Source organism: Saccopteryx leptura, chromosome 3 (assembly GCF_036850995.1).
Source record: "Saccopteryx leptura isolate mSacLep1 chromosome 3, mSacLep1_pri_phased_curated, whole genome shotgun sequence".
Lineage (NCBI taxonomy): Eukaryota > Metazoa > Chordata > Mammalia > Chiroptera > Emballonuridae > Saccopteryx > Saccopteryx leptura.
This window is the reverse complement of record NC_089505.1, coordinates 137,325,661-137,352,684: the sequence shown is the minus strand read 5'-3', so window position 1 is coordinate 137,352,684 and position 27,024 is coordinate 137,325,661. Positions and strand designations below refer to the sequence as shown.

The window sequence follows — 27,024 nt, the reverse complement described above, 5'->3', positions numbered from 1 at the left end:
TTGCTGGGGGCAGTGAGTCAGTGGTAGACATATATGGAGCTGCAGCAAGTCCTCTGGGCCAGATGAGGAAGTGTTTATGGCAGGCATGAGGGATCTTATTCTCTGTAGCACCCAATCAGCCCTTTTTGGGTCACTAGTGGCTATCTTAAGTCCCTATGTGGGGCAGCCCATGAACATGGTTACACATAGACAGTGGCAGATTTGGGTGAGGTAGAGGCAGCATGGAATCATAAAGCTGTGAGGGCTGCTGCCCATGCTGCCCCCCGCCCAACTAACAAGAGAAATGAGCCTGTAAAGTTTACCCAAACACAGATGTGGGTAGATTTGACTGCAGTCAGGGAAGATAGGAAGAAGTTAGATGGTGGGTCTAATAGAGTCCTTTTAGAGCTTGGGCAGCACCTTAAGCTGCAACAGAGGTTCCAGCCACTGAAAAAGCAGGGGAAGTGGGTGCCCCCAGCAGCTGCCAAGAAAATGGCTGGCATTCAGGTTGCATGGTTGCAGTATTACTTGTTGGAGACAGCTGTGGGAGAGGAGGATCCCCAAGACCCTTTGTCCCAGTTTGAATAGAAGCAGAGGCCCCATGTGAAATTGGCAATCCATTGGTCCCCTTCTAATGTGCAGCAGGTGTTGACATTAGAAGATAATAGGTGCTTTCTTTCTTTCTTTCTTTCTTTCTTTCTTTTTTTTTTTTTTTTTTTGCATCTAAGAGAACTGTCAAGGCAGCACAAGCCTTGAATGTGTTTGACCCCGCCAAGCGCTGTAAGCCTGTCCCTGGCTCCCAGGATCCCTCCGTACTCTGACATACTACTGGAGACCTTTGGGATGGGACTGGGAATCCAAACAACCAGGCTACAAATCCATAGACTGTTTAATCAAGACATTTCTTGCTGGGTCATGAAGGTCTCTCCCTTACCACCAACTCTAGAACCAGTATATGTTCTGCGGGGCTGGCAATCAGACCAAACAAAGTGGTAAATGATCAGTGACAGACCAGAACACCAGCTGATTTAAAGATTAGCTATCCTGAAACAGCCACTTACCAGGCGTGTGAACCTTTTAACTGCTGCTTAACCTTTCTGTGCCTCAGCTTCCTTATCTGCAGTAGGGATAATAATAGAGTCTACCTCATTTGAGAATGAAATGAGTATATCCTTGTAATGGGCTTAAAACAGAGCTTGGCAAACAGAAAATGCTGAGATAATTGTTAGCTATTATTTTTGTTATGATGCACCGAAGGAGACATGCAGGAAAGTGAGCACCACCTGTTGACGATTTAAGAGCTGCAAAGACACAGGTTTGATGGAACCACTATCGTTCCTTCCAAAAGAAAGAATTAGTCAGCATACAGAGCTTGGGCATTACCTGGGGGTCCTGGTAGATTTTGGCAATGTCCTTCTCATAGCTGTCGATATACAGTCTTATGGTGGCTCCTGCGCTCCCGGTGCCACTCAGTCGGAAGATGATGCGGGAACCATCTGCAAAAAGGAGCCGCAAGCCCTGCAAAAAACAGGCAGGATTTTCCCCTCTATAAGCTGGAAGGGAGAATGAAGGCTCACAAATTACAAGGGGTCCATTTGGAGATCTAATTTCATCCATACTTATCAATTAATCAGGAGATTAGATCCTGGATAAATGGCAGCAGTTGAGCCCGAGTCTGCCCTTGGTCAGCCTGTCACCATATCCAAGCAATGGGGGCTGAGCTCAGGGGGAAGAACCGTCCACAGGGTCAGCAGGAAACCTGATCCCAGAGACGCTGGGTGACACCCGACCCCCCCCCCCCCTGCTTCACTGTGATTTATGGACTAACCCTTCCAGTCTGAAGATTAATAAAGTAAATAAATAAGCCACTAGATGCAGACATTTGATCCCCAGACCAGGAGAGAAACGTGGATGGAATGGGCTGAAGCCAGATGTGGGGAAACAGCTGTGTCAGGCTTTCTTGCTGGTTTCCCGCTGCAAGCACTTTGCATGATTAGTGTGTGAACACATGGCAGAGAGCCATGTCTATGTCTCTGTGAAAAGCTATGGTGCTTTCCCTCGGGGGCGACTCTCCCAGATCGCTCTCCTGTCACTGCAAGGTGTGGTTTCCTGATTCCCTCAGCCACCACTGTGAGGGGCGGTTTTCCTGATTCCTTGCCCTCCACTGTGAAAAGCAGTTTTCCTTTGTTTATTTGCTGGTCTGTCTCTGCAAGCCTCCAATAAACAGGGATGGCCCGATGCTTTCCAGCTTTCCAGCTCCGCAGTTCCTCTACAACAGGGGTCTCAAACTCAACTCAGCATGTGGGCCGCAGAGCAAGATCACAGCCATTCGGCGGGCCGCACTAGGTCTACAAAAGGCAACTGTTATGCAACACTTTTCTCACTGCAGTTGAAAGCAAAACAAAATCAGTACAACAAACACAATCGTACATGCAGTTTACTCAGTGTCACAAAACGACCAGAAACTGTAGTTCGCATCACAACTGCTGTTAACTAAGCTAATACCTAGCTAGGATGCTAGAGAAATGAAAAATACAAGTAGGCCCCTAGGCTTACTTAATTTTATCCAAAATATTTTGAACTTCGTGGATTAGTCTGCGGGCCGCACAAAATTGTTCAGCGGACCAAATGCGGCCCCCGGGCTGCGAGTTTGAGACCCCTGCTCTACAGTCTGCCTGAATCAATGCAAACCTGCCTGGCCTCAGCCACTGGCATTACACCAGAGCAGAAGAGGTAACACCCAGACAAGAGGAAGAACTTTTTGCAAAACACTGACAGTCTCCAAAAGGGAACAGGAGGCCACATGCCCCAATGGCAGAGACCAGCTATTCCCCACCCATCAAGCAGGATCCAGTGGCCAATTTCCCACTGATGCCTGAGGACTAAAGGTGGGTCCCTGAGGGAGCAATGCCAATTCCAGCCCCCTCTCTCTGCTACCCTCTCCTTTTCCTCCCTGGTTGCATCTCTCAACCTCAATAATACTCTTGCATCAGAGAAAAAGACTAGGGAATCCCAGGTAGATAGATAGATATTCCACAGCCTGAGGTAAGAAGGATGGTCAAGACAGTTATCTGAGGACCCTTCAGTCTTTATGAATTCTTCCATAAAGAGAAGAGTTGGTTTTTTTAAACTTTTATTTATTGATTTTATAGAGACAGAGAAACATTGATTTGTTGTTCCATTTATTTATGCATTCATTGGTTGATTCTTATATGTGATCTGACTAGGGATCAAACCCACAACCTTGGCGTATGGGGACTACTCTAAACAACTGAGCTACCTGGCCAGGGCTACTATTTTCACCCCTACCTGGTCTTCCATCTAAATACTGAGCCTTCCTTCCTTCCTTCTTACTTCCTTCCTTCCTTCCTTCCTTCCTTCCTCCCTCCCTCCCTCCCTCCCTCCCTCCCTCCCTCCCTCCCTCCTTCCCTCCCTCCCTTCCTTCCTTCCTTCCTTCATCTTCCATCTAAATACTGAGCCTCCCTTCCTTCCTTCCTTCCTTCCTTCCTTCCTTCCCCTTCCCTTCCCTTTTTCCCTCCCATCCCTTTTCCTTTCCTCTTTCTTTCTTTCTTTCTTTCTTTCTTTCTTTCTTTCTTTCTTTCTTTCTTTCTTTCTTTCTTTCTTTTTTTCCTTTCTTTCTTTCTTTCTTTTTTTCCTCTCTTTCTTTCTTTTTTTTCCCTCCCTCCCTCTCCCCCTACCTCCCTTCCTTCCTTCCTTTTTTCAGTGAGAGAGACAACAGACAGGAAGGGAATGAATGAGAAGCATCAACTCATAGTTGTGGCACTTTAGTTGTTCATTATTACTTTCTCATGTGTCTTGATGGAGGGACCCCAGCTCAAGCCAGTGACGTTGGGCTCAAGCCAGTGACCATGGGGTCATGTCCATGATCCCACGCTCGAACTGTTGACCCTGCACTCAAACCAATGAGCCCGCGCTCAAGCTGGCGACCTCAGGGTTTTGAAGCTGGGTTCAGCATCCCAGGCTGATGCTCTATCCACTGCACCACCGCCTGGTCAGGCAATACTGAGGCTCTCTTATTACAGAATGTGGAGCTGCCGACTTCCTGCTCACAGGGCGCAGTGCAGGGTGTGCGGGAGAAGTGTTGCCATAAGCATGGGCTCCCCTCCTCCCTCCTAGCAGCTGCTGGTGCAGCGCAGGGTTGCAGGATCCTTTTCCTAAATGTCCATTCTCTCTCTAAAGGCTTTGCTACAAAAACTTCAGCCTTGTTCTGCTCTACCATTGGCTGGGCTCCACCCTCCCCTTTCCTATCTCCACTCCCTCCTCCACCCTGGGCCTCTCTTTTTCTAATTATCTCAGACATAATTTACAATTGCCTATACTGGACCCAAAGTTCTCACAGATGGTGAAAAGGCATGTGGAAGAAAAGCCACGTGTTAGAATTGTGAGAAAGGGAGACCCTCAGGACCTGAGGTTCCTTGTGTCCATGTTCCCAGAGAGATTTTAAATAACCCCCCACCCCATTTCCTCCAAAGCCTGTCAGATGCTTTGAGAAGGACCAGTCCAAAAATCTCGGTCTATTGGGGGAAAAGCAAACTGGAGAGCTAAAATAGAATCTGCAACTTCCCTTTTATTATCTGTTTCTAAATTAGTAGAGATGAGTCCATTCTGTAACGGCAACAACAGACCAGAGGAGAGAGAACCACAGGCCCTGAGTGTTTGTGAGACACCTGGAGAAGGAGGACCAGCCTGCAGCCGTGGTTCCTGGTGCCCAGGGAGGGAAACCCTAACAGCTTTGTCTCTGTCCAGACATGGTTCAGGTCCTGACCTGTGATGTTAGGGTTGGCTCTCAGTCATGTGCTGCAGATAACAGTTAATGTTTCTGTGACTGGCATATCTATTTTTCTTCATTTTAGAAATTAGAATTATCAGTCTATAATAATGATTCTCACCCTGGCTTTCTGCTGTAATCTCTTGAAAGAACAGAAAGGAGTTGATACCTAAGGCAAACAGGTTTTTTTTTTTGGTTCTGGGCTTCTTTCTGCACACATACTCAACACAACATCTTGCATATGATTCTAGAGCAGGGGTCCCCAAACTACAGCCCGCGGGCTGCATGCGGCCCCCTGAGGCCATTTATCTGGCCCCCACCGCATTTCCCAAAGGGGTGCCTCTTTCATTGGTGGTCAGTGAGAGGAGCATAGTTCCCATTGAAATACTGGTCAGTTTGTTGATTTAAATTTACTTGTTCTTTATTTTAAATATTGTATTTGTTCCCGTTTTGTTTTTTTACTTTAAAATAAGATATGTGCAGTGTGCATAGGGATTTGTTCATAGATTTTTTTTATAGTCCGGCCCTTCAACGGCCTGAGGGACAGTGAACTGGCCTTCTGTGTAAAAAGTTTGGGGACCCCTGTTCTAGAGGGTATAAAAATCCCTCTGGAGTCTAGGCTAAGAGTCACAGAAGTAGGGTACGGGGGCACGCAGAGAACCAAGGCAACAACCATTTCCCCTACAAGTACATGTGCAAAGCACGTGTAATTCATGAGAACAGCTACCCTAAAAAAAACGGGGCAGCAACAATGAAGTGACCACACGGCCTTTCTCTTTCTTTCCCTTGAGATTTCAGAGGTGAGCTCTGGGGCCTCTCTCCCACATCCATGTAAGTCTGGTCCTACCTGATTTCTTGAAATGCTTCCATCTACCGGGTCACTGTATTCGAAGTTATCGACCTTCTCCACTGTGTAAACTTTGTCGCCCACTGAGAACTGTTTGCCCACGAAGGAGCGATCAGATATCAGGGCCTGCAAGTCTTTCATCATTGTGTTTGCGCCCTCGGCCTCCACCTCCTCGTAATCATACCTGGAAAAAGTCACGAAGTTGAGACCCACAGGCTAACTTCAGATCCTACCAACATATATCAGCACTTCCTTCATCATCTGTTTGGCCCTCTCCCAAAACCACCTAACTTCAGAAGAAGCTGGCAGAAAGATGAGCCTGTCAGTCCCTGAGGATGGAGCAGGCCAGGGATGAAAGGAAGGGCTTGGAGGATTTCAGGGAAGGGTTAGGAGCTTCTGAATAAAAGCTGTAAGGAGCTTCAAAGGCTTCTGAGAGATACTATCTAACATTTAACCATCACATCCTGCGGAGGTAGAATTAAAAGCAATGTTTTATCTCTCGGGAACTCCGGGAACTTCGCATAAAGGAGCCCATGACTCAGGCAACTTCTCTTTCAGACTCGGAGAGCTTCTGTGGGACAAGTGCTGGCACTGCTCCCAGGCCGGGGCCGCCAGAGGCTTCGGCTAAGGAGAGTTCCAGTCTCCACGGGAGCTTCTTAAGGCTAGGCCAACGTTTCACTGACCGGACGGAGGAGCCAAACCTGAACTTTTTACATCTGAAATGCCTCTGTCCCTTCAGCAATGGAGGAGACTCTAATCCAAACTGCTTTGGGTTCACCCTGACAGAGATGACCTGACATGGATGCAAAAGGACCAAGAAAAAAAATTAAGTGCACCAGAAATGAAATTCTGTGATTACTAGTTTTCCTCCAATAATTATTCTGGATTTTTTGTGCAGGAGGGTAAAGACTCTTCCAGGATGCTTTCCTTGACCTAGTGGCTCACACCCTCTTGAGAACATTTTGTGGAGGCTCAACATAGCAGAGTCTCTATTTGCAATAATGAACAAATATGATATGCACAAGATGACACCTCTGAGACATGAGAAATACCAGGGAATGGAGGCCAACCTGTTCTGGCTTCAGGATTCTATGAATCAAGGACAGCAGTCCCCTTAATCTTGAAGGCAGCTCTTTTTCCCAGTTAAAATGATATACAGCCAGAAATTACAACCAGATGTTTGTGCTTTACATCTGCGACCTTTGGGTGTTCAAGGGAAATGTTCTATAAATCCTAGGCACAGAGGGGTATAATGGAAAGAATCTGGGCTTTGGAATCAGACAGAACAAGCTACGACTCCAGCCTCTGTTGGTTACTAACTGCAACTATGGGCAACTTGCTTCATCTTTCAGGGCCTCCGTTGCCTTGTTAATAACTGTTCTGGGGTTGACATGAAGCAATGTGTGCAAACATGCCCAGCACTTTTTGTTCAGTAAACAGAGGGTACAAAGGAGTCTTAAAACTAACAATATATTCAGGTTCCAAAAACTTTATTTGCAACATTTATTGGTTAGCAGTTATTTGAAATTATAAAATATATGTTAAAATAGTTTTTAGATGGAGACTTAATTCATTCAAGAGCGACCCTTTTTCTGAACAACCTTTCCTAACGTTTTCTACCTTGGCTACAGTTTGCTTGTTAACTCATTCATTTGTCTATTCAAAGCCTATTTACAGTGTCAACTATGTGTTAGGTGTTTGGTGATACCAAGGAGCCCCAAAACAGATGTGGTCCTGCTTTCGTGACACTCTGTGCTCTAGAAAGTTCATGACTGCTATTCTGAATGACCAGGTTTTTCTGGTTCTTAAAGAGTAGAGATTTTTGCCTTGGTTTTCAGAGCTACTGTATAACATATACTGTATAGGGTTAGGGTTATTATTTTTAAATTAAATTTATTGGGGTAATATTGGTTAATAGAATCATCTAGGGTTCAAGTGTACATTGCTATGATACATGATCTGCATATGGCATTATGTTCCCACCAGCCAAAGTCAAATCAGATTCTGTCACCATATACTTGGACCCCATTACCCTTTGCTATACCACTTCCCTCTATTAACTACCAAACTGTTGTCTGTGTCTATGAGTTTCAGTTTTAAATTTCACGTATGAGTGAAATCATATGGTTCTTGGCTTTTCAGACTGACTTATTTTGCTTAGGAAAATATTCTTAAGGTCCATCCATGTTGTCACAAATGGCAGTATTTCATTTTTTGTTACAGCTGAGTAGTATTCCATTGTATGTCTGTGCCACATCTTCTTTATCCAATCCTCTGTCACAGGTGACTTTGGTTGTTCCTGTCTCTTGGCCACTGTGAATAACGCTGCAATGAACATAGGGGTGCATATATCCATATATCTTTGCAAATAAGTGTTTTTGAGTTTTCGAGTAGATACCCAGAAGAGTGATAGCTAGGTCATATGGTAAATCTATTCTTAATTTTTTAAGGAACATCCATACTGTTTTCCATAGTGGCTGTACCAGTTTACATTCCCACCAACAGTGAATGAGGATTCCTTTTTCTCCACAACCTCTCCCTCACTTGATATCACTTGTCTTGTTGACACTAGCCATTCTAACAGGTGTGAGGTGATATCTCATTGTAGGTTTAATTTGCATTTCCCTAATAGCTAGTGAAGTTGAACATCTTTTCATATATCTGGTGGCCATTTGTATGTTCTCTTGGGAGAGGTGTCTGTTCAGGTCCTCTGCCTATTTCTTTACTTTTTTTTAGAGTGCATGTGCACACATGCAAGAGGGAGATAGAGAAATAGGAAGGGAGTTGAGAAGCATCTACTTGTAATTGTGTCACCTTAGTTGTTCATTGATTGCTTCTCATATATGCCTTGATGGGGTGGGGCTGAGTAGGCTCCAACTGAGCCAGTGACCTCTTGCTCAAGCTTGTGACCATGGGGTCATGTTTATGATCCCACGCTCAAGCCAGCAACCCTGCACTCTAGCTGGTGAGCCTGCACTCAAACTGGCGACCTTGGGGTTTCAAACCTGGGACCTCAACGTCCCAAGTCAACATTCTAACCATTGTGTACCCACTGGTCAGGCCCTCTGCCTAATTTTTAATTGGGTGGTTTGTTTGGTGTTGAGTTGTATGAGTTGTGTTTTATTTAATATATTTTGGATATTAATCCACTGTTGGAACTGTTGCTTGCAAATATCATCTCCCATCTGGTTTGTTGCCTTTTTATTTTGCTGTTGGTTTCTTTTGCTGTGCACAACTTTTTAATTTGATATGGTCCCATTCATTTATTTTTGCCTTTACTTTCCTTGCCTTTGGAGTCAAATTCATAAAATATTCTCGGTGACCAATGTCCTTACGTGTACAATCTATGTTTTCTTGTATGTAATTTACTGTTTCAGACCTTATAGTAAGTCTTTGATCAATTTTGAGTTAATTTTTTTTGTGCAGGGGGACGAATGTAATCTAATTTCATTCTTTTGCACATGGCTTTCCAGTTTTCCCAGCACCATTTTCTGAAGAGGTCTTTTCTCCATTGTGTTCTTGGCTCTTTTGTCAAAACTTATTCACGCATATACATGTAGTTTTATTTCTGGGCTCTCAATTCTGTTCCATTGGTCTGTGTGTCTGTTTTTCTGCCAGTACAAAGCTGTTTTGATTATCATAGCTCTGTAGCATAATTTGAAGTCAGATCGTGTGGATAGCTCTGGCTTTGTTCTTTTTTCTCAGGATTGCGCTGGCTGGTTGGGGGTCTTTCGTAGTTCCATATGAATCTGATGAGTGTTTGTTCTATTTCTTTAAAAAGGGACATTGAGAGGCCCTGGCTGGGTAGTTCAGCTGGTTAGGTTGTTGTCTCAACCTGCCAGGTTGTGGGTTCCGCTACCAGTCAGGGCACATACAAGAATCGACCAATGAATACATAAATGGGTGGGAGAGCAAGTCGGTATGTCTTTCTCACTCTCTAAAAATAAATAAATAAATAAATAGATAAATAAATAAATAGATAGATAGATAATTTAAATGACATTGGGATTTTCATGGGGATTGCATTAAATTTGTATGTTGCTTTGGATAATATAACCATTTTAACTATGTTGATTCTTCCAATTCATGAACACAGCATGTCTGTGTCTTTTTCATTGTCTTTTTTTATCTCTTTTAATGATGCCTGTAGTTTTCAGTATATAGGCCTTTACATCCTTTGTTAAGTTTATTCCTAAATATTTTATTCTTTGGGTTTCAATTACAAAAGCATTTTTTAAATTTCTATTTCTGAAGTTTCATTGTTAATATATAGGAAAGCAGTGGATTTTTCTGCATTGATTTTTGTATCCTGAAACTTTACTGTTTGTTGCTTACAGTTTCTAACAGTTTTCTAGTTGAGTTTTTACAGTTTTTTATATACAAAATCATGTCATCTGCAAAAAGTGACACTTTTACTTCCTCATTCCCAATTTGGAAGCCTTTGATTTCTTTCTCTTGCCTGATTGCTCTGAGTAGAACTTCCAGAACTATGTTGAATAAGAGTGCTGCTGAGAGTGGGTATCCTAGCCTTGTTCCTGATTTTAGAGGAAAAGCTTTCAGTTTTTCACCAGTGAGTTTGATATTGGCTGATGTTTTATCATATGTAATTTCCTTCTATGCCCATTTTACTGAGTGTTTTAATCATAAATGGATGTTGTATCTTATCTAATGCTTTTTCTGCATCTCTTGATAAGATCATATGGTTTTTATCCTTTGTTTTGTTAATGTGGTGTATTACCTTATTTGATTTGCATATGTTGAACCATCCTTGTGACCCTGGAATGAACATTATTTAATTGTGATGTATTATTTTTTTAATACATTGTGTTCAATTTGCTAGTATTTTGTATAGAATTTTACATCTGTATTCATCAGAGATATTGATCTGTAGTTTTCTTTTTTGTGTGTTATCATTGCCTGATTTTAGTATCAGGGTTATGTTGGCCTCATAAAATTTGTTAGGAAGTGCTGCCTCTTCTTTAATTTTTTGGAAGTTTGAGAAGGATAGGTACCATATCTTCTTGGAATGTCTGGCAGAATTCACTAGTGAAGCCATTTAGTCCTGGACTTAGATTTTTTGGGAGATTTTTGATGGTTGTTTCAATCTCCTCCTTGTTGATCGATCTATTTAGATTTTTCAACTCTTCATGATTCAGCCTAGGGAAGTTATATATTTCTAGGAACTGATCCATTTTTTCTAGGTTATTGAATTTGATGCCATATAGTCTTTCATAATATTCTCGTATGATTCTTTGTATTCTGTGATATCTGTGGTAACTTCTCCTCTGTCATTACTCAGTTTGCTTAAATTAGTCTTTTTTCCCCCTTATTAAATCTAACCAGATTTTATTAATCTTTTCAAAGAAAAAGCTCTTTGTTGTATGAATTTTTTTTGTATAGTCTTTTTGTTCCCTATTTCACTCAATTCTGCTCTAATATTTATTATTTCCTTTCTTTGGCTGACTTTGGGTTCTTTTGTTCTTTTTCCTCTTTCTTTAAGATGTAATGTTAGGTTATTTACTTGGGGTTTCTCTTGTTTCTTGAGACATGCCTGAAATGATATAAACTTCCTTCTTTTAACTGCTTCCACTATATCCCAGAAGTTTTGATGTACTATCATCATTCTTGTTTGACTCTATATATTTTTCAATCTCATCTTTTATTTCTTCTTTGATAGTCATTTTTTTTTTTTTTTTTTGTATTTTTCTGAAGCTGGATACGGGGAGAGACAGACAGACTCCTGCATGCGCCCGACCGGGATCCACCTGGCATGCCCACCAGGGGCGACGCTCTGCCCACCAAGGGGCGATGCTCTGCCCCTCCGGGGCGTCGCTCTGCTGCGACCAGAGCCACTCTAGCGCCTGGGGCAGAGGCCAAGGAGCCATCCCCAGCGCCCGGGCCATCCTTGCTCCAATGGAGCCTTGGCTGCGGGAGGGGAAGAGAGAGACAGAGAGGAAGGAGGGGGTGGGGGTGGAGAAGCAAATGGGCGCTTCTCCTATGTGCCCTGGCCAGGAATCAAAACCGGGTCTCCTGCACGCCAGGCCGACGCTCTACCGCTGAGCCAATCGGCCAGGGCCTGATAGTCATTTTTTAGTAGTATGTTGTTTAATCTCTATATTTTGTGGGTTTCTTTTTCTTTTTTTTTTTTTTGTATTTTTCTGAAGTTGGAAAAGGGGAGGCAGTCAGACAGACTCCCGCATGCGCCCAACCGGGATCCACCCAGCATGCCCACCAGGGGGCGATGCTCTGCCCATCTGGGGTGTCGCTCTGCCACAATCAGAGCCATTCTAGGGCCTGAGGCAGAGGCCACAGAGCCATCCTCAGCGCCCGGGCAAACTTTGCTCCAATGGAGCCTTGGCTGCAGGAGGGGAAGAGAGAGACAGAGAGGAAGGAGAGGGGGAGGGGTGGAGAAGGAGATGGGCACTTCTTCTGTGTGCCCTGGCCGGGAATCGAACCCGGGACTCCCGCACGCCAGGCCAACGCTCTACTGCTGAGCCAGCTGAGCCAACCGGCCAGGGCCTATTTGTGGGTTTCTTTACTTCCTTTTTGCAGTTGATTTCTAATTTCAAAGCATTATGGTCAGAGAAAATGCTTGGTATAATTTCAATCTTCTTGAATTTGTTAAAGCTAGTTTTGTGACCTAGCATATGGTCTATCCTTGAGAATGTTACATGTGCACTGGAGAAGAATGCATAATCTGGTGTTCTGGGATGAAAGACTCTGTAAATGTCTATTATATCCATTTATGTCTGGGATTAAAGGCTCTGTAAATGTCAATTATGTCCACTGATTTTCTGTTTGTATGATCCATCTATGCAGTCAGTGAAGATGAAGGTCCCCGACTATGATTGTGTTTTTGTCTTTCTCCCTTTAGTTCTGTTAGTAGTTGCTTTATATATTTCAGTGTTCCCTGACTGGGTCGATATATATTAATAAGCGTTATGTTTTCTTGATGTAGTGTCCCCTTTATCATTATAAAATGTCCATCTTTATCTCTTGTTACCTTAGTTATCCTGAAATCTGTTGTGTCAGATATAAGTATGGCTATACCTGTTTCTCTGTGAATGTTATTTACTTAGAGAAACATTTTCTACCCATTCGCTTGAGTCTAACTTTGTTTTTGAAGCTGAGCTAGATCTCCTGAAGGCAACATATGGTTGGGTTTTGTATTTTGAATTTTTAAAATCAAATATGCTATTCTGTGTCTCTTTATTGGTGAATTCAGCTCATTTAGATTTAGGATAATTATTGATACATGAGGATTTCTGATAGCCATTTTATCTTTTGTTTTCTGGTAGTTCTGTTCCTCCATTGGTTCTTTTCCTTTTTGTTTCTGTTTGTTGTTTGTGTTGGCAGTATTCCATACTTCTTTCCTATTCTTTTAAGCTATGTGTCTCAGTTTTTTATTTTTTTGTGTGTTTACCTTTAGATTTATGAAAAAGAAAGTTTTATATATACAGTAGTCCTTTTTCTTTTGAATGCATTGATCTCCATTCTCCTTTGCAAATTAAGTGTGACAATTATTACTTGTAACTTCCACAAAAGAATAACATGATAAGGGAAGAAAACAATGAACTTGTTCAAACTTGATCAAAGAATTTTGATAAAGGAGGCCAAGTTGCTTAAGGTTAAACTCTTTCTTGACTATCCAGAGATCACAGACTATTAAATCTGTGATATATTTTTTAATTCACTATTTTAACTCACTCATTTTATAGAGAAGGCAACTGAGGTCCAGAGAAATTACAACTACACATATATTTTTTTTATAGATAGACAATTTACCTAATCTTTTTTTCCCTCCTATTTCCTTTCCATAATTAGAATAATGAAACCGAGGAGAAATTTTATTAGACTTTTACACTTATTGGTGAAAAGGAAAATTAAAATTCATAAAAAGCACTACTGGTTAAAAAGAAGTGAATGCTTTTTTAAAAATAGAAGTATGCATAGTAAAGAAGAATTATTCAGTATTCTAAGTATTCTGTTCACTGCTGAATCCCTAGTGCCTTGAAGAAAGTAGATACACAGTCAATATTTGCTGACTCAAGGAATGAAGTATTGACAAGTACACAGGCTTTGGTGACCTATTTTAATGAGTCAGAAAAGTTAATTTGAACTAAGCCTAGATATCTTCATAATTTCAGAAAAAAAAATGTTTCTGTACTTTTGATGCCCCAGAGTTTATAAAATGCTTTCATGTTTATATTTTATTTAACTCACTCAATAGCTGAACTGTTATTTCCATCTCTACAAATGAGAAAACTAAGTACAGAGAGATGTTAAATGACTTCCAAACCTACTAATGAGCAGAAATAAAATTTGAATCCATTTTTCTGAATCTAAATCCAGTGCTGTTATCATGACTACCTGATAGGTACATTTAAAAGGCTTAAAAATATTTATTCTTTTGAATAATGTTAACTAAATTTATAAGCCAAACTTCATCTTGACCTTGACTGAACTATTTTTTTAAATTTCAATTGGTAGAGGCTAGATGAACTAGAGTTTTTTATTATTAGTTAAGAAAGGAAAGAATATTTATGCATGGGCATCCTCCCTGCCCACTTCCGCACCCTACCTCATACCCTAGCCAGGCTGCAGCCTACCTGGTGAAGAAATTCCGGCCGTACTTTTGCCAGTGATCTTTGAGGATGTCCTCCACACTCTGTTTGCGGGTGGCTAGGATGGAGAGCCAAGCCAGGACAGCCCAGAGTCCGTCTTTCTCGCGAATGTGGTCAGAACCTGGGGGAGGGAGAGCGAGCAGCTGTGAGAAACGGTATTCTCTAAAATACTTGGGAGTAAACTCAACAGTAAATATGTAGATCTAGCCAAAGAAGTCATAAAACTTTACTGAGGAACATGAGTACACAGAAGGAATCACATTAAATAAGCAACATAATATCGAAAAGAAGTTGATACTTCCCAAAGTAATTTAAAAATTTAAGGCAAATGCCAATAAAAATGTCAGTGGAATAACATGATGCAACTTGATCTATCAATGATACAGTATTGATGTGAGTGGGGCACAAACAGCAGAGAATATGACCATTATAAATTTTCAATAATTAAAACAATCTGGTAGCTTAATGACACAAAGTGAAGCAGCTGTAAAGAGACTAAACCTATATAAAACTTGAATATATAAAGAACGTGCCACTTCAAGCCTATAGGGAAAGAATGGGTAACTTTTTAAATAGTATCTGGTCAACTAGCTAAATAGTTGACAAAAGTTCAGGTTTTTTCCCCCCTGTAAAACACCAGCCCTGGCTGACAGGAGGGTCCTACAGGTTTCGCACAGGTCTCTTCATACTTGGTGCAGCTCAGGGACCAACTGAGCACATGGGAATTCTGCTCTTTCAGCATCTTCAACCACCTGTCACTTTACTTTGGCCTAATCAGCACCTTGTGATAAGTATAAACTCGGCTCAGATAAGTATAAACTCAGGGCATAGTCTGGGTCTCAGCCAAGAAAAATGTCAACCCTTGCTGAAGGAGCCAAGAGCCAAAGGGTTACGGATTAGGTTCCATTGACAAGTCTGGATGTCTCCAAAGGGACCCAGCTCTTGCCCCCTCCAGGCGACAGGCCCACAGATGGGAACATGGCAGCTAAGAAAGAACTACATGGAGTTCTCTGAAAGGTCTAGCATCTGTCATTCTGTCTTTCTTCTCTCTTTCTTTCTTTTTTTCTCGTCCAATCTCTCTCTCTCTCCTGCGGTCTCCTAGACGCGCTGTTTTCTCTGCCCGAAAGGGAAATTTCCACTCCATATAGACCTGGCCAACATCTCCTGCAATTACTTTAAACTTCATCTTAATTCAGGATGCCCTTGTTGTTGCCCTTTGTGCTTCCCCGTGTTCAGTCCCAGCCTGTCTCTTCTTACCCCACCTAAACTGTCGGTTGTGACCCGGGCTGGTGCCTGACATACCGTCTTTTCTCAATAAAGTTTTACCCAGAGAATGGTCATACCCTAGGTGACAGGCTGGGAGATTCAACACACCTGTGTTGCCCACAGTCCTGTCTCTTTGGCTTTCCTTGCACAAAGGATTTCACTCTGAAAGGTCAGGCAAGCTCCTCAGGAGGCCTTTTTCAGATCATACCAGCCCTCAAGGGGCTTTCCCCCAGCCACCCCCAGACTTTCCATTCAGCAACTAATTCTGTACCACCTCAGGACTGCTCCTAGAACTCTGTTTTGAAGAAAGGTAGAGAGCATCTGATGAGTAGAAACTGTGTTTTAACCCAACTCCATTTTAGACTTGACAAATATGAATTAGTGCCTTCCATATTCCAAGTACATGAGAAAATACGCAGATGAATAAGACATATTCCTTACCCTCACAGATGAGAACAGACATACAGATGAGGGGGACAGACATATAGGTAACAGTTCAACTGTGTTAGTTATAACTAGGGTATTTGCCTAGTTTTATTGGGGTCCTCTCTGGGAACTTCAGAGATGGTATGCTCTAATCTTCCTGCAGGGGCTTTACCTATAGGAAAATGTACTCAAGAGATATGCAAGTTAGAATGGGCAAAGAACTAGATAAAAAATCTGATCCTCTACATCACAGAAACATTAGGTGCCATAACTATAAGCTCCCAGAGCACACTGTACTTTGCCTCCTATCACTTTGTACACTTGTAATTACCCGGCCAGGATCTGACTGCCTTCCCCAAATATGGACTCTACAGAACCCTCCACCAGAACATTGTGTCCCCAGAGTATAACTCAACATCTGGGATACAGTCAAACCTCAATAAATTTGAGGAATGAATCAATGAAAAGTAGTACAAACATGAAGCTCTTTTCATAGAGGTTAAAATGAAAAACAATTTGCAAAGCACGAAAGCTGCATTTCTTCAACTTATTACTCCTATATGATGCATCATCTTTTAAAGATCGGACAGGGAATAAATTGTTGCTAACCTCTAGACCTGAGAAGACCATTATTATTATTATTATTTGTATTTTTCTGAAGCTGGAAATAGGGAGGCAGCCAGACAGATTCCTGCATGCGCCCGACCGGGATCCACCCGGCATGCCCACCAGGAGGCGATGCTCTGCCCCTCCAGGGCATCGCTCTGTTGCAACCAGAGCCACTCTAGCGCCTGAGGCAGAGGCCACGGAGCCATCCCCAGCGCCTGGGCCAACTTTGCTCCAATGGAGCCTCGGCTGCGGGAGGGGAAGAGAGAGACAGAGAGGAAGGAGAGGGGAAGGGGTAGAGAAGCAGATGGGCGCTTCTCCTGTGTGCCCTGGCCGGGAATCAAACCCGGGACTTCCACATGCCAGGCTGATGCTCTACCACCGAGCCAACCGGCCAGGGCCCTGAGAAGACCATTATTTTTATTTTTTTATTTTTTTTCATTTTTCTGAAGCTGGAAACAGGGAGAGACAGTCAGACAGACTCCCGCATGCGCCCAACCGGGATCCACCCGGCACGCCCACCAGGGGCTACGCTCTGCCCACCAGGGGGCGATGCTCTGCCCATCCTGGGCGTCGCCCTGTTGCGACCAGAGCCACTCTAGCGCCTGAGGCAGAGGCCACAGAGCCATCCCCAGCGCCCAGGCCATCTTTGCTCCAATGGAGCCCTGGCTGCGGGAGGGGAAGAGAGAGACAGAGAGGAAGGAGAGGGGGAGGGGTGGAGAAGCAAATGGGCGCTTCTCCTGTGTGCCCTGGCCGGGAATCGAACCCGGGTCCTCCGCACGCTAGGCCGACGCTCTACCGCTGAGCCAACCGGCCAGGGCAAGACCATTATTTAGTGGCATATTTCCGTATGATATCAAGCTGATCTTCACCCTGGTTTCCTATCCTTCTTTCCCAAGGCTCATTTTTCCAAGGATGAGTTTCAAAGGCAGTGACTTCACTTTCCATTCCCTTCCGAATTTCCCAGTAAGATCCAGGTGGGACAGAACTGACCACTTTGCCCTCTGCTGTTGTGTAAAAACATGTACATCATCATCCACAGTTAGGGGGAAAGATAACTTTGCACCATGAGATCAACCCAAAATAACAGGTTCACCCTGTCTAGTTCTAGTGCACACGTCTGAGTCCTTCACAAAAAAACACCTTTATCCCTGGCGTTTGTAATGCTGAAGTCAGAGGAAGTGTCCCAGTCTCGGTGACTGTGATAATCAAGTGAGACAGACGCTGCTTCTCCAACATAAACAGACTAATGTATAGTTGGTAACATTAGTAATATTGTGGCTTGGACACGTAAATGCTAGTGGTTTATTTTACTTGGTGAGTTCTGAAATCTGAATTTTTTGTACCTCTTTGCAAGTTCCCTTTTCTTTTATAAAAGCTCATCTCTTCTCGCAAAGATAGTTGGGTTCCCAACTCTGAACTACAGAGTGTGAGTGATGGTGAGTCCCCATGCAAGTTGCAGGCTGCTGCAGGAGACGAGGTAGGGAGTCTCCACTGAGGTGGGTGTTTAAGCAGAAGACCACTGAGTGATCACTTAACAATTCCAGTAACACATAGGAAACTACATCGGGTGACTTTTAAAGTCCTTTCCTTTCTAACACCAGGATTCTGTTTGTCTAAATGGAGGGTGCCAAGTGAATACTCTGTTCTCTGATTCATTCAACAAGAGTTTGCTGAGCACCTATTAAATATACTGCTTACAAAAATTAGGGGATATTTCAAAATGAATATGAAGCAATAAAAAAAAGAAGAATTTGATTTTTTAAAATTAAACAAGAACATCAGAAAAGCAAACAAGTCAAAGAAAGTTGTTCTATTATGCAAATGAGATGCCAAACCATCTTTTATTTCATTGGTGAAAATGCACTATACAAAAGGCTGAAAGTACTGGAATATCTGCACGTTCCCTGATCCCCTAATTTTTGTAAGCAGTGTGTATTATTCAGCTTTATAGGAGGCTTTGCAAATGGTGAAGAATAAGACACATGTGACTCCTGTCCTCATGGAAATTACAGTTTTGTGGAGCCAACAGATATTAGTCAAATAATCATAAATAACTAAAATTATAGCTGCAATACATGCAACAAAGGAGAGCCAAAAAATAAGAGGATTTGACCCACTCTGGAAGGTTAGGGAGGCTTTCCTGAGAAATTGCCTCTGCTTGCCTGGAAAAATACAGAAATAAATGACCCTTGTACTCAAGCTATAGAATTCAAATCTTATAGAATCATTAATGTCAACCCTGAGAAACTCCGTAAAGGAATTGTTAGAAACATTTGCCATCAAGGGATATGGTAGGTAGAAATGAACTCCTCTGTTAAGTTAGAAGATCAGAAGTTAAGTTAAATAAGTTCAGCTGCACTCATTCGCAGCAGTGGAGACCTGTGGCTATTCAGTCTGGTTTTGAAAATGTTTATCTCAGGAATATTACAAAACAATTGTCTTTATTTCAAAGAGAAAGAGAAAGAGTTTGTGGATTATTCTCATGATTCATTCTCTCTTCAGATGGAAAACATATCTAAGGGAAGATAAAACCATGGTTGGCACCTAGTATTTGTCGAGTGGGTTAATAAGGAAAGAAATAAGAACAAACTTTGACAAGGAATAATTTAAAGTGTCATACTTGAGTTTAAAGAAATCAATTCCACAAATGTAACATTGGGTACTTTTCTGGGCAAATGCTCCGGAATAAACACTTAAAGGGATTTAATTATCCCTAACATTATATGGGCCAAAGAGTATTATAAAACACCCTAAAAACTAACATAAATCAAAGCTATATCAAACAAAGTACGGAGGACAGTTCTCTAGAAATAATCATCTCACTCTATTCTTTACCTGTTAAGTCAACCCTGAGAGACTCAGGCTCAGTGCCGGACATGGGTTTCTAAGAGAAGCACTGGTGAACCTGGAAACATCTGGAAAGTGGCGCTGGGTATATAAATAATGTGAAGTGCGGGTGGCCTGGAGAGAGAACGTGAGGGCTGCCTTCCAGCCTGGGAAGGCCTGTCATCTGAGAGAAGGCCTCTGTCCTGTCTTCAGGCCTACTCCCAGCCAGTCAATACCAGGGACACCTAGTTGGCTCCTGGACTCTGACTAACCTTGACCAGTGATTCCCACATGGATCTATTGAGCACAATGTTACTAGATCTACCACAAAAAAAGGAGACAGGCAGTTAACCATGTTTAGATAAAACTATACAGATAGGATTTCTTACAGTAGAATGTTTCAGAATCTTCATGGGCTAAAATTGTGACTCGCCAAGACAGAGAGGTATATCCAAGTATCCCAAGCTCTACTGAACTCAGAACCCTCTCATGGAACGAGTACCCTTTCAAATACCTTGGGAAACCTTGTTTTAGACTTTTCTCTTTCACTAGATTCAGCATTTGAAATGGGTTTATGAGGTTAGAAAACCAAAGATTTAGACATGGTGTCTGCCTTCAAAGACAACTTCATCCATTAAGAAGAGTGACCAGTACCAAGCTTGCACTGGGTAACACCAGGGGGAATTTCATGGGAAAATACCACTTCACGGGTTCATTGGGTATTCATCTAGTGTCCTGTGGAGTAATGTAGCATCACCCATATTTTGTGAGGTAAGAAAGCACTAAGCAGTGCCCTTGTATTCTCTAACCAAAGACGTAGAACCGTGGAAAATTTTCTAGCCTTTTTGTAGACTCTGTTCAATGCCACACTCATTCATCTTTCTTAATACCCTCCAATTCTCTCAAGACAATTCATTACTAAGAAGTACTGCCAAAAAAGAAAAAAGTATTGCCACTCTCTTAAGGATATTAGATTGCTTAGAATTTGGAAATAGGTGTCTCAACATACAAACAACAAACAGATACATGAGAAGATGCTCATCTTCACTAGCTATTCAAGAACTGCAAATGAAAACTACAATGAGATACCACCTCTCACCAGTTAGATTGGCTGATATCAACAAGACAGGTAATAACAAGTGCTGGAGAGGCTGTGGAGACAAAGGAACCCTCATTCACTGCTGGTGGGAATGTAAACTAGTATAACCATTATGGAAGACAGTATGGTGGTTCCTCAAAAAATTAAGAATAGAATTACTATATGACCCAGCAATCCTTCTACTGGGTATCTACCCCAAAGACTCGAAAACATTGGTATGTAAAGCATATACACCCCCATGTCCATCACAGCATTATTCACAGTGGCCAAGACATGGAAACAACCAAAATATTTCTTGATAGAGGATTGGATACAGATGTAGTACATGTATACTATGGAATACTAGTCAACCATAAGAAATGATGACATATTGCCATTTACTACAACATAGGTGGACCTTGAGAACATTATACTAAGTGAAATAAGTAAATCAGAGAAAGCTAAGAATTATATGATTTCATACATAGGTGAGAAATAAAACTAAGACTCATGGACATAGGTATAAGTGAAGTGGTTACTGGGGGACGGGGTGAGGGGGGAGGGTAGTAAAGAGGAACAAATATATGGTGATGAAAAATGACCTGATTTTGGGTGATGGGGACACAACACAACAGTTCAAATGCTATAGAAATATTTACCTGAAACCTATGTAATCTTATTGATTGATGTCACCCTATTAAATTTAATTTCTAGATAAAAAAATGCCCTGGCTGGTTGGCTCAGTGGTAGAGCGTTGGCCTGGCATATGGAAGTCCTGGGTTTGATTTCCAGTCAGGGCACACAGGAGAAGCGCCCATCTGCTTCTCCGCCCCTCCCCCTCTCACTTCTTTCTCTCTCTCTCTCTTTTTTTCTTCCCCTCCCGCAGCCATGGCTGAATTGGTTTGAGTGAGTAGGCCTCAGGTGCCGAGGATAGCTCTGTGGTCTCCACCTCAGGTGCTAAAACAGTGGCTCAATTGCTGAGCAACAGAGCAATGGCCCCAGATGGACGGAGCATTGCCCCGTAGTGGGCTTGCTGGGTGGATCCCAGTTGGGGCGCATGTGGGAGACTGTCTCTCTACCTCCCTTCCCTCACTAATAAGATGAATGAATGAATGAATAAATAAATAAATAAATAAATAAATAAAATTTATATAAAAGGGGAAAAAATTTTCCACCCTATCCCAGGACCTCTAGAAACAAAGAAATGAAATCAGCACTCTATTCTGTTTAACCTTCAACTGCATCTGAATGGCAAAGACTTCCTTTTTTTGCTAAAGACAAATACTGAAAGACCAAGGAGATTGGTCCTTTTACTTCACAATACTGGGTGGAGAGAATATGAGAAGAAACATACTACTGAAGTACCTCACAACCTAGCTGGAGCCTAAGGTGTGGCAAAGGGCCACATGGCTAAATGGATGTTTGCAAAGAAAGAGAGAATGTAGGTAGGATAGGGTAGTAGGGAAGGTAAGAGAGGTGGGTCTTCCTGTCAATACTGGACAGGCAAAGAGGAGGAGGGAGAGCACAGAAAGAGGAGTCTAAGGGTGCTGGGACATCCCCGAGTGTGCCATATTCTCTCATTGGACCACAATTTCCACATATAGCCTCATGGTCAGGAATGGAGTTTTAATTTCTTGATCACCTAGCAACTTAGTTCCACCCTAATGGTCTCCTTTCATTTAGCCTCAATAAATCACAACTCATTGCTGTAGAAAACCGGGGCCTATTAAAAAGAATGATTTAATGCTGTGTTAAAACCTTTTCTTAAATAAAAATGAAAAACTGACTTGCTCCACCATATTTCTTCCCAGAAATGAAAACATTTATAAAGGTTTCCTTGACCACTGAAGGAAGAAAAATATGTTTATCACTATTTAAACCCCACAGACTCAATGACCAGGCTGCTGAGGAGGCCCCGAACTTCCTGTCTCAGTAGATATGATCCTCCTGAAGGTAAAATTAGCCCTCCTTGGCTGAATGTGCTCCCTGCTCTTCAAATGTGTACACTTCATCAGGGTTGTTATAAATAAATTGCACCTTGATTTAGGACACATTAGCTACCGTTGCTATTTCAGCGCGGCCCTAGCAGGCTAAGCTTTCACCGCAGGTTGTGTTTACAGGAAAGAAACAGAGTGCAGGGCTGCCCACTTACCGGTCCCGAAGCTCTCTTCCCCACAGAGGGACAGTTTGCCGGCATCCATCAAGTTCCCAAAAAACTTCCAGCCGGTGGGGGTCTCATACAAAGCGATCTTTGTAGCATTAGCCACCCTTCAAAGGCATGAAATCAAAGTTATATCACAGCAGGACTGTTAGCAGAAGCCATGTGAGGGATGGAAAATAGCAGCCATTATTGTAATCAAGGGTCCCATTTAGCATTGCTCAGAGGTAGACACAACTCTAAGATTGGTTGAAAATCATAAGAGAAAACTTGTGCACAATGGGCTATTATATGTGGACTCAGAGGAGAGGGTAGAAAAGGAAGAAGAAAGAATTAATTCATCTCACTGACTTTAATATCTCAGAAGAAGCAACAGTAGCAAATGTGCAAGGCTGTTTGGGGGCCTTTTTAAAATGCAAGTGTTTTGGATATAATCAGCATCTACAACCATTCCATAAAGAACAAAAGAATGATGTTTTGTTGTACTTATAATCACAAAATAATAACTATGGGGCCTAAGTGGTCAGATTTTACAGAGAAGGAAACGGGGCCCAGAATGTTACATGATCAGCCCAAGGTCACACGGCCAGGGTCACAGCTGCCTGCTGTTCAGCTGCCTGGTCAACGTTCCTTTCATTCCACCAGAAGACCCCACAAGGACAGTGGCCAGTGGGCTGCCCCACTTGCACCCGATTCATCCACATTAACCTATGGTCCCCTGCCCCCTGCAGCACATCTTTTACTTCTCTTATGTATCTTTAGATTATGTAAAACCTTTTTTTTTTTTTTTTTTTTTTTTTTTTGGTGACAGAGAGAGATACAGAGAGAGGGACAGACAGAAAGGGAGAGAGATGAGAAGCATCAATTCTTTATTGTGGCACCTTAGTTGTTCATTAATTGCTTTCTCATATGTGCCTTGACCAGAGGGCTACAGCAGACCGAGTGACCCTGTACTCAAGCCAGCGACCTTGGGCTCAAGCTGGTGAGCCTTGCTCAAACCAGATGAGCCCGTGCTCAAGCTGGTGACCTCGGGGTCTCGAACTTGGGTCCTCTGCATCCCAGTCTGACGCTCTATCCACTATGCCACCACCTGGTCAGGCTATGTAAAACCTTTTCTAAGTGACTTATTTTTAAACTATTTTTTTTATTTATTGATTTTTAGAGAGAGAAGTCGTGTGTGGAGAAGCAGGAAGCATCAACTCATAGTAATTGCTTCCTGTATGTGCCTTGACCAGGCAATCCAGGGTTTCAAACTGACGACCTCAGCATTTCAGGTTGACGCTTTATCCACTACGCCACCACAGGTCAGGCAAGTGACTTATTTTTAGATGTCTTCCTCTTTGAACAGGAAAAGTTACTACATTTCATGCACTGTTTTATAGAGAGTTGCTTTCCAGAATGCCTGCCTTATGGCTAGGAAAACAGTATCATGTTTCAACTCTAACATTGGAGGACAGTTAAAGCTATGATTTTGAAAACTGTGAAAGTACAATAAACTTTTATCTGGGTAACGAGGTATTCCCATTGTGAGTTCACACGTGAATTGTCAATTTTTCCAAAAGTTGGAATTAAACTGTTCTTGGATGACATAGAAGGTATTTCATGACCTGATAGGTCTAATGTATAATAGTTGTGAGCCACAAACCAGCTCACGACTTCAGATGGAGGATACAGAAGTAGAGGCCCCAGTTTCTAGTTCTAGCTCTAATTCAGCTGCAGGGTTCTAGACAAGAATGTTAACTTCTCTTTTGGTATCCTCTTCTTGAAAATAAGGATTGCTGTGAAGATCAATGAAGATAGCGAATGTAAAAAAAAGTACCATGTAAACTACAAACCACTATATGGATCTTAGTCATTATTTTCTTGTTAGCTGAAGTCAGCACTATTCTGTAACACACATACGCACACACATACACACACACCTGCAACTATGGGGGCCAGTGGTTAGGAGCAAATATTCAAATCCTGGGTTCAAATCCTGACCCAGCCATTTACCAGCTAAGTGACCTTGGGCCAGTTTCTTAACTTCTGTGTCCCTTTTGTTTTCCCACCTGTAAAGCAGGTCTATACAGCATTTACCCCATGGGATTGGTCTTAGAATTAATGACTTAAAACATATCAAGTACTTCGTATCTAGCTAAGTAAACGTATCAAGTACTAGTGTCTAGCTATAGTTCAATAAATATTCATTAGTATTATTAGAGCCTATATATGTACATACTGCTTTCCTACCTGGTCTGACCTTTTATTCACTCACTTGTTCTTTATCCACTCATTCAGCAAACATTTTTTGGGCACCTGTCACATCCTACTTATGCTCCTAATTTGGTTTTTTGTTTGTTTGTTTTTTTCTTGGTTGGTCCTCATTTGTTACTTATTACTGATATTTTTCAGTTGTTTTAGATGTGATCATATAAGCCACCTGCAAACCTCTGTAAATGAGGTTATATATAATAAATAAATAGGCAAATCAAATATATCAACTGTTTATTGTCACTGCTTTCTTACAAAAACTGAATGTAATTTTTTTAACTACTTGAGCTTTCATTTTATTTAGATTTTGGATAAATGACCATTTACTGTGCATGTATGTACACGGGTATCCCAGAAAGGACGGATGAAGAACATTTCTTTGAAAGTTCTCCTGAAACACTAATCTTACTTCAGATTGCCCTTTCGCCCAAAGTCTGCACACTGCTGAAGGGAAGTGATCCTTCAGAATGTCTTCACTATAGTGGGAATGAATGCCATCCACTCACTGATTCATTAACATTCAAACATTCCTTTCTTTAAACGGTATGCATGTGTGTATGTATGTATGTATGTGTGTGTATCCCCTATTATCGATGTGCTAGGCACACTATGGCCACACAGAAGTTTAAGACATTGAATAAGGCAGTCTTTCCTCTGTAGATGTTTAGCAGGGCAGACAGTCAAGTACACAGGCCATCAGGACACAGTGTAGTATGTGCTACGATGGAAGAAGTGCAGGGTGCTAATGGATCACAGAGAGGGGGCATCTAATCCAGGAAAAAGAAATTCACCCGTTCCTTCCCAAAGTAAACACTTACTTAGCACATACTACGCATTAGATACCCTGACTGAAAGGGAAGGAAGGGTGTTCCAGCACTGGAAAGGGCCTGCTGAGGGCCGAGGGAATGGGGACCTACCTGTCCAGGGCGGCGCTGGTGGGCATGCTCCGTGCCAGGCCGCGGACCCCCGTCTGCCGGAAGTACGGGATGCTGGTGATGTTGGCAGCGATGACAGCCACGGAGTCTGAAGGGTTCACGAAGAACCCATGCTTGCCCAGGATCATGTTTCGATCCTTTGGGAGAGGGGGATTCAAAGGAAGATTGTTTAGTCAAACTGTGGAAGAAACCAAACTATCTTTCATGGCGGTGGGGATAAAATTTTAAATATAAAACTTAAAACTAATACATTTATTCATAGTGGGTTCTAAACACTGGATTTTGTTTCTAATGGATCTGCACGGTACCACTAAACTGTTTCCAATTACAGTGTAAGCACAAAGTCCTTCCCAGCGGAATACCTTGCTCTCTCTCCAGAAGCCAGCTGACTTGAACCTCCCAGACCTGCTCCAGACTCTGGAACCGATCACTTCTCTCCCGGAGGACAGGAGAGAGAAACATGAATGGAAATGTTGGCTGTTTGTACAGTTTGGTAGGTCTATCAGGCATCCTTCAAGGAACAAAGCAGATTCCTTCAAAGAAGGGCTTCTGAATCATGGCCCAGCCATTTGGCGCAGGAGGCAGCACTACATGCTGCCACCCTCCCTGCTTCCTTGGTGCCTGGCACATGGGAAGTGCTGGAGTCTGGAGGAGAGAAACTCCCATCATGCACTGCTTCAGAAAGATGCATTGCAAAATAGTGTCTACTATGGACCCCTTTCATTTCCCTAAATTTTGATATGGGGAAATTTGTTTTTTTAGGAAATAGTGCAATCTAGCTGATGTTAAAGAACAACAGCAACAGTAAAAAATACGCTTTTTCAATAAAGTAAACGTGTAGTGCCTACAATCTCTGAGGGACTAAGGATACCTAAAACACATTTTCTCCTTCTCTGGTATATGTTCACCAATGTAAATAAAACAACAGGTATTAAAAATATTAATTATAGAGAAGGAATTAAAGGATAGTTGTCTCATTATAGTTCCGTTGTTCTGCTAATGTGAATGAATGAATGGGTATACTGTATTATATTTCCAAAATCCCTTCCAGAGATTTAATAAGTAGCTAGCTGCTAGTAGGAACCTCTCTTGGGATGGGCATCTGGAACCCAACCAGCTTATCAATCAGTAGTCATTAGATCAAACTCAGGTCCTAATCACCCCTATCCCTGATCCATGTGAAAAGAAAGACCTTTGACTCTCTCTCACTAGGCCCACAGGGTCTGGCAGGTGC

General features: G+C 42.3%; 1 protein-coding gene across 2 annotated transcripts in view; it reads right to left on the bottom strand.

The window, feature by feature from the left end:
- Nucleotides 1–27,024, bottom strand: part of PGM1 (phosphoglucomutase 1) — an 80,540-nt gene that overhangs the window by 4,001 nt on the left and 49,515 nt on the right. For both annotated transcript variants that reach the window (XM_066376462.1, XM_066376463.1), the window contains exons 6-10: nucleotides 25,773–25,927; nucleotides 22,597–22,712; nucleotides 14,225–14,360; nucleotides 5,616–5,799; nucleotides 1,363–1,497 (exon numbers count right to left, since the gene is read on the bottom strand). In XM_066376462.1, the coding sequence (XP_066232559.1) occupies nucleotides 1,363–1,497; nucleotides 5,616–5,799; nucleotides 14,225–14,360; nucleotides 22,597–22,712; nucleotides 25,773–25,927 (726 nt within the window). The remainder of the gene's footprint in view (nucleotides 1–1,362; nucleotides 1,498–5,615; nucleotides 5,800–14,224; nucleotides 14,361–22,596; nucleotides 22,713–25,772; nucleotides 25,928–27,024) is intronic.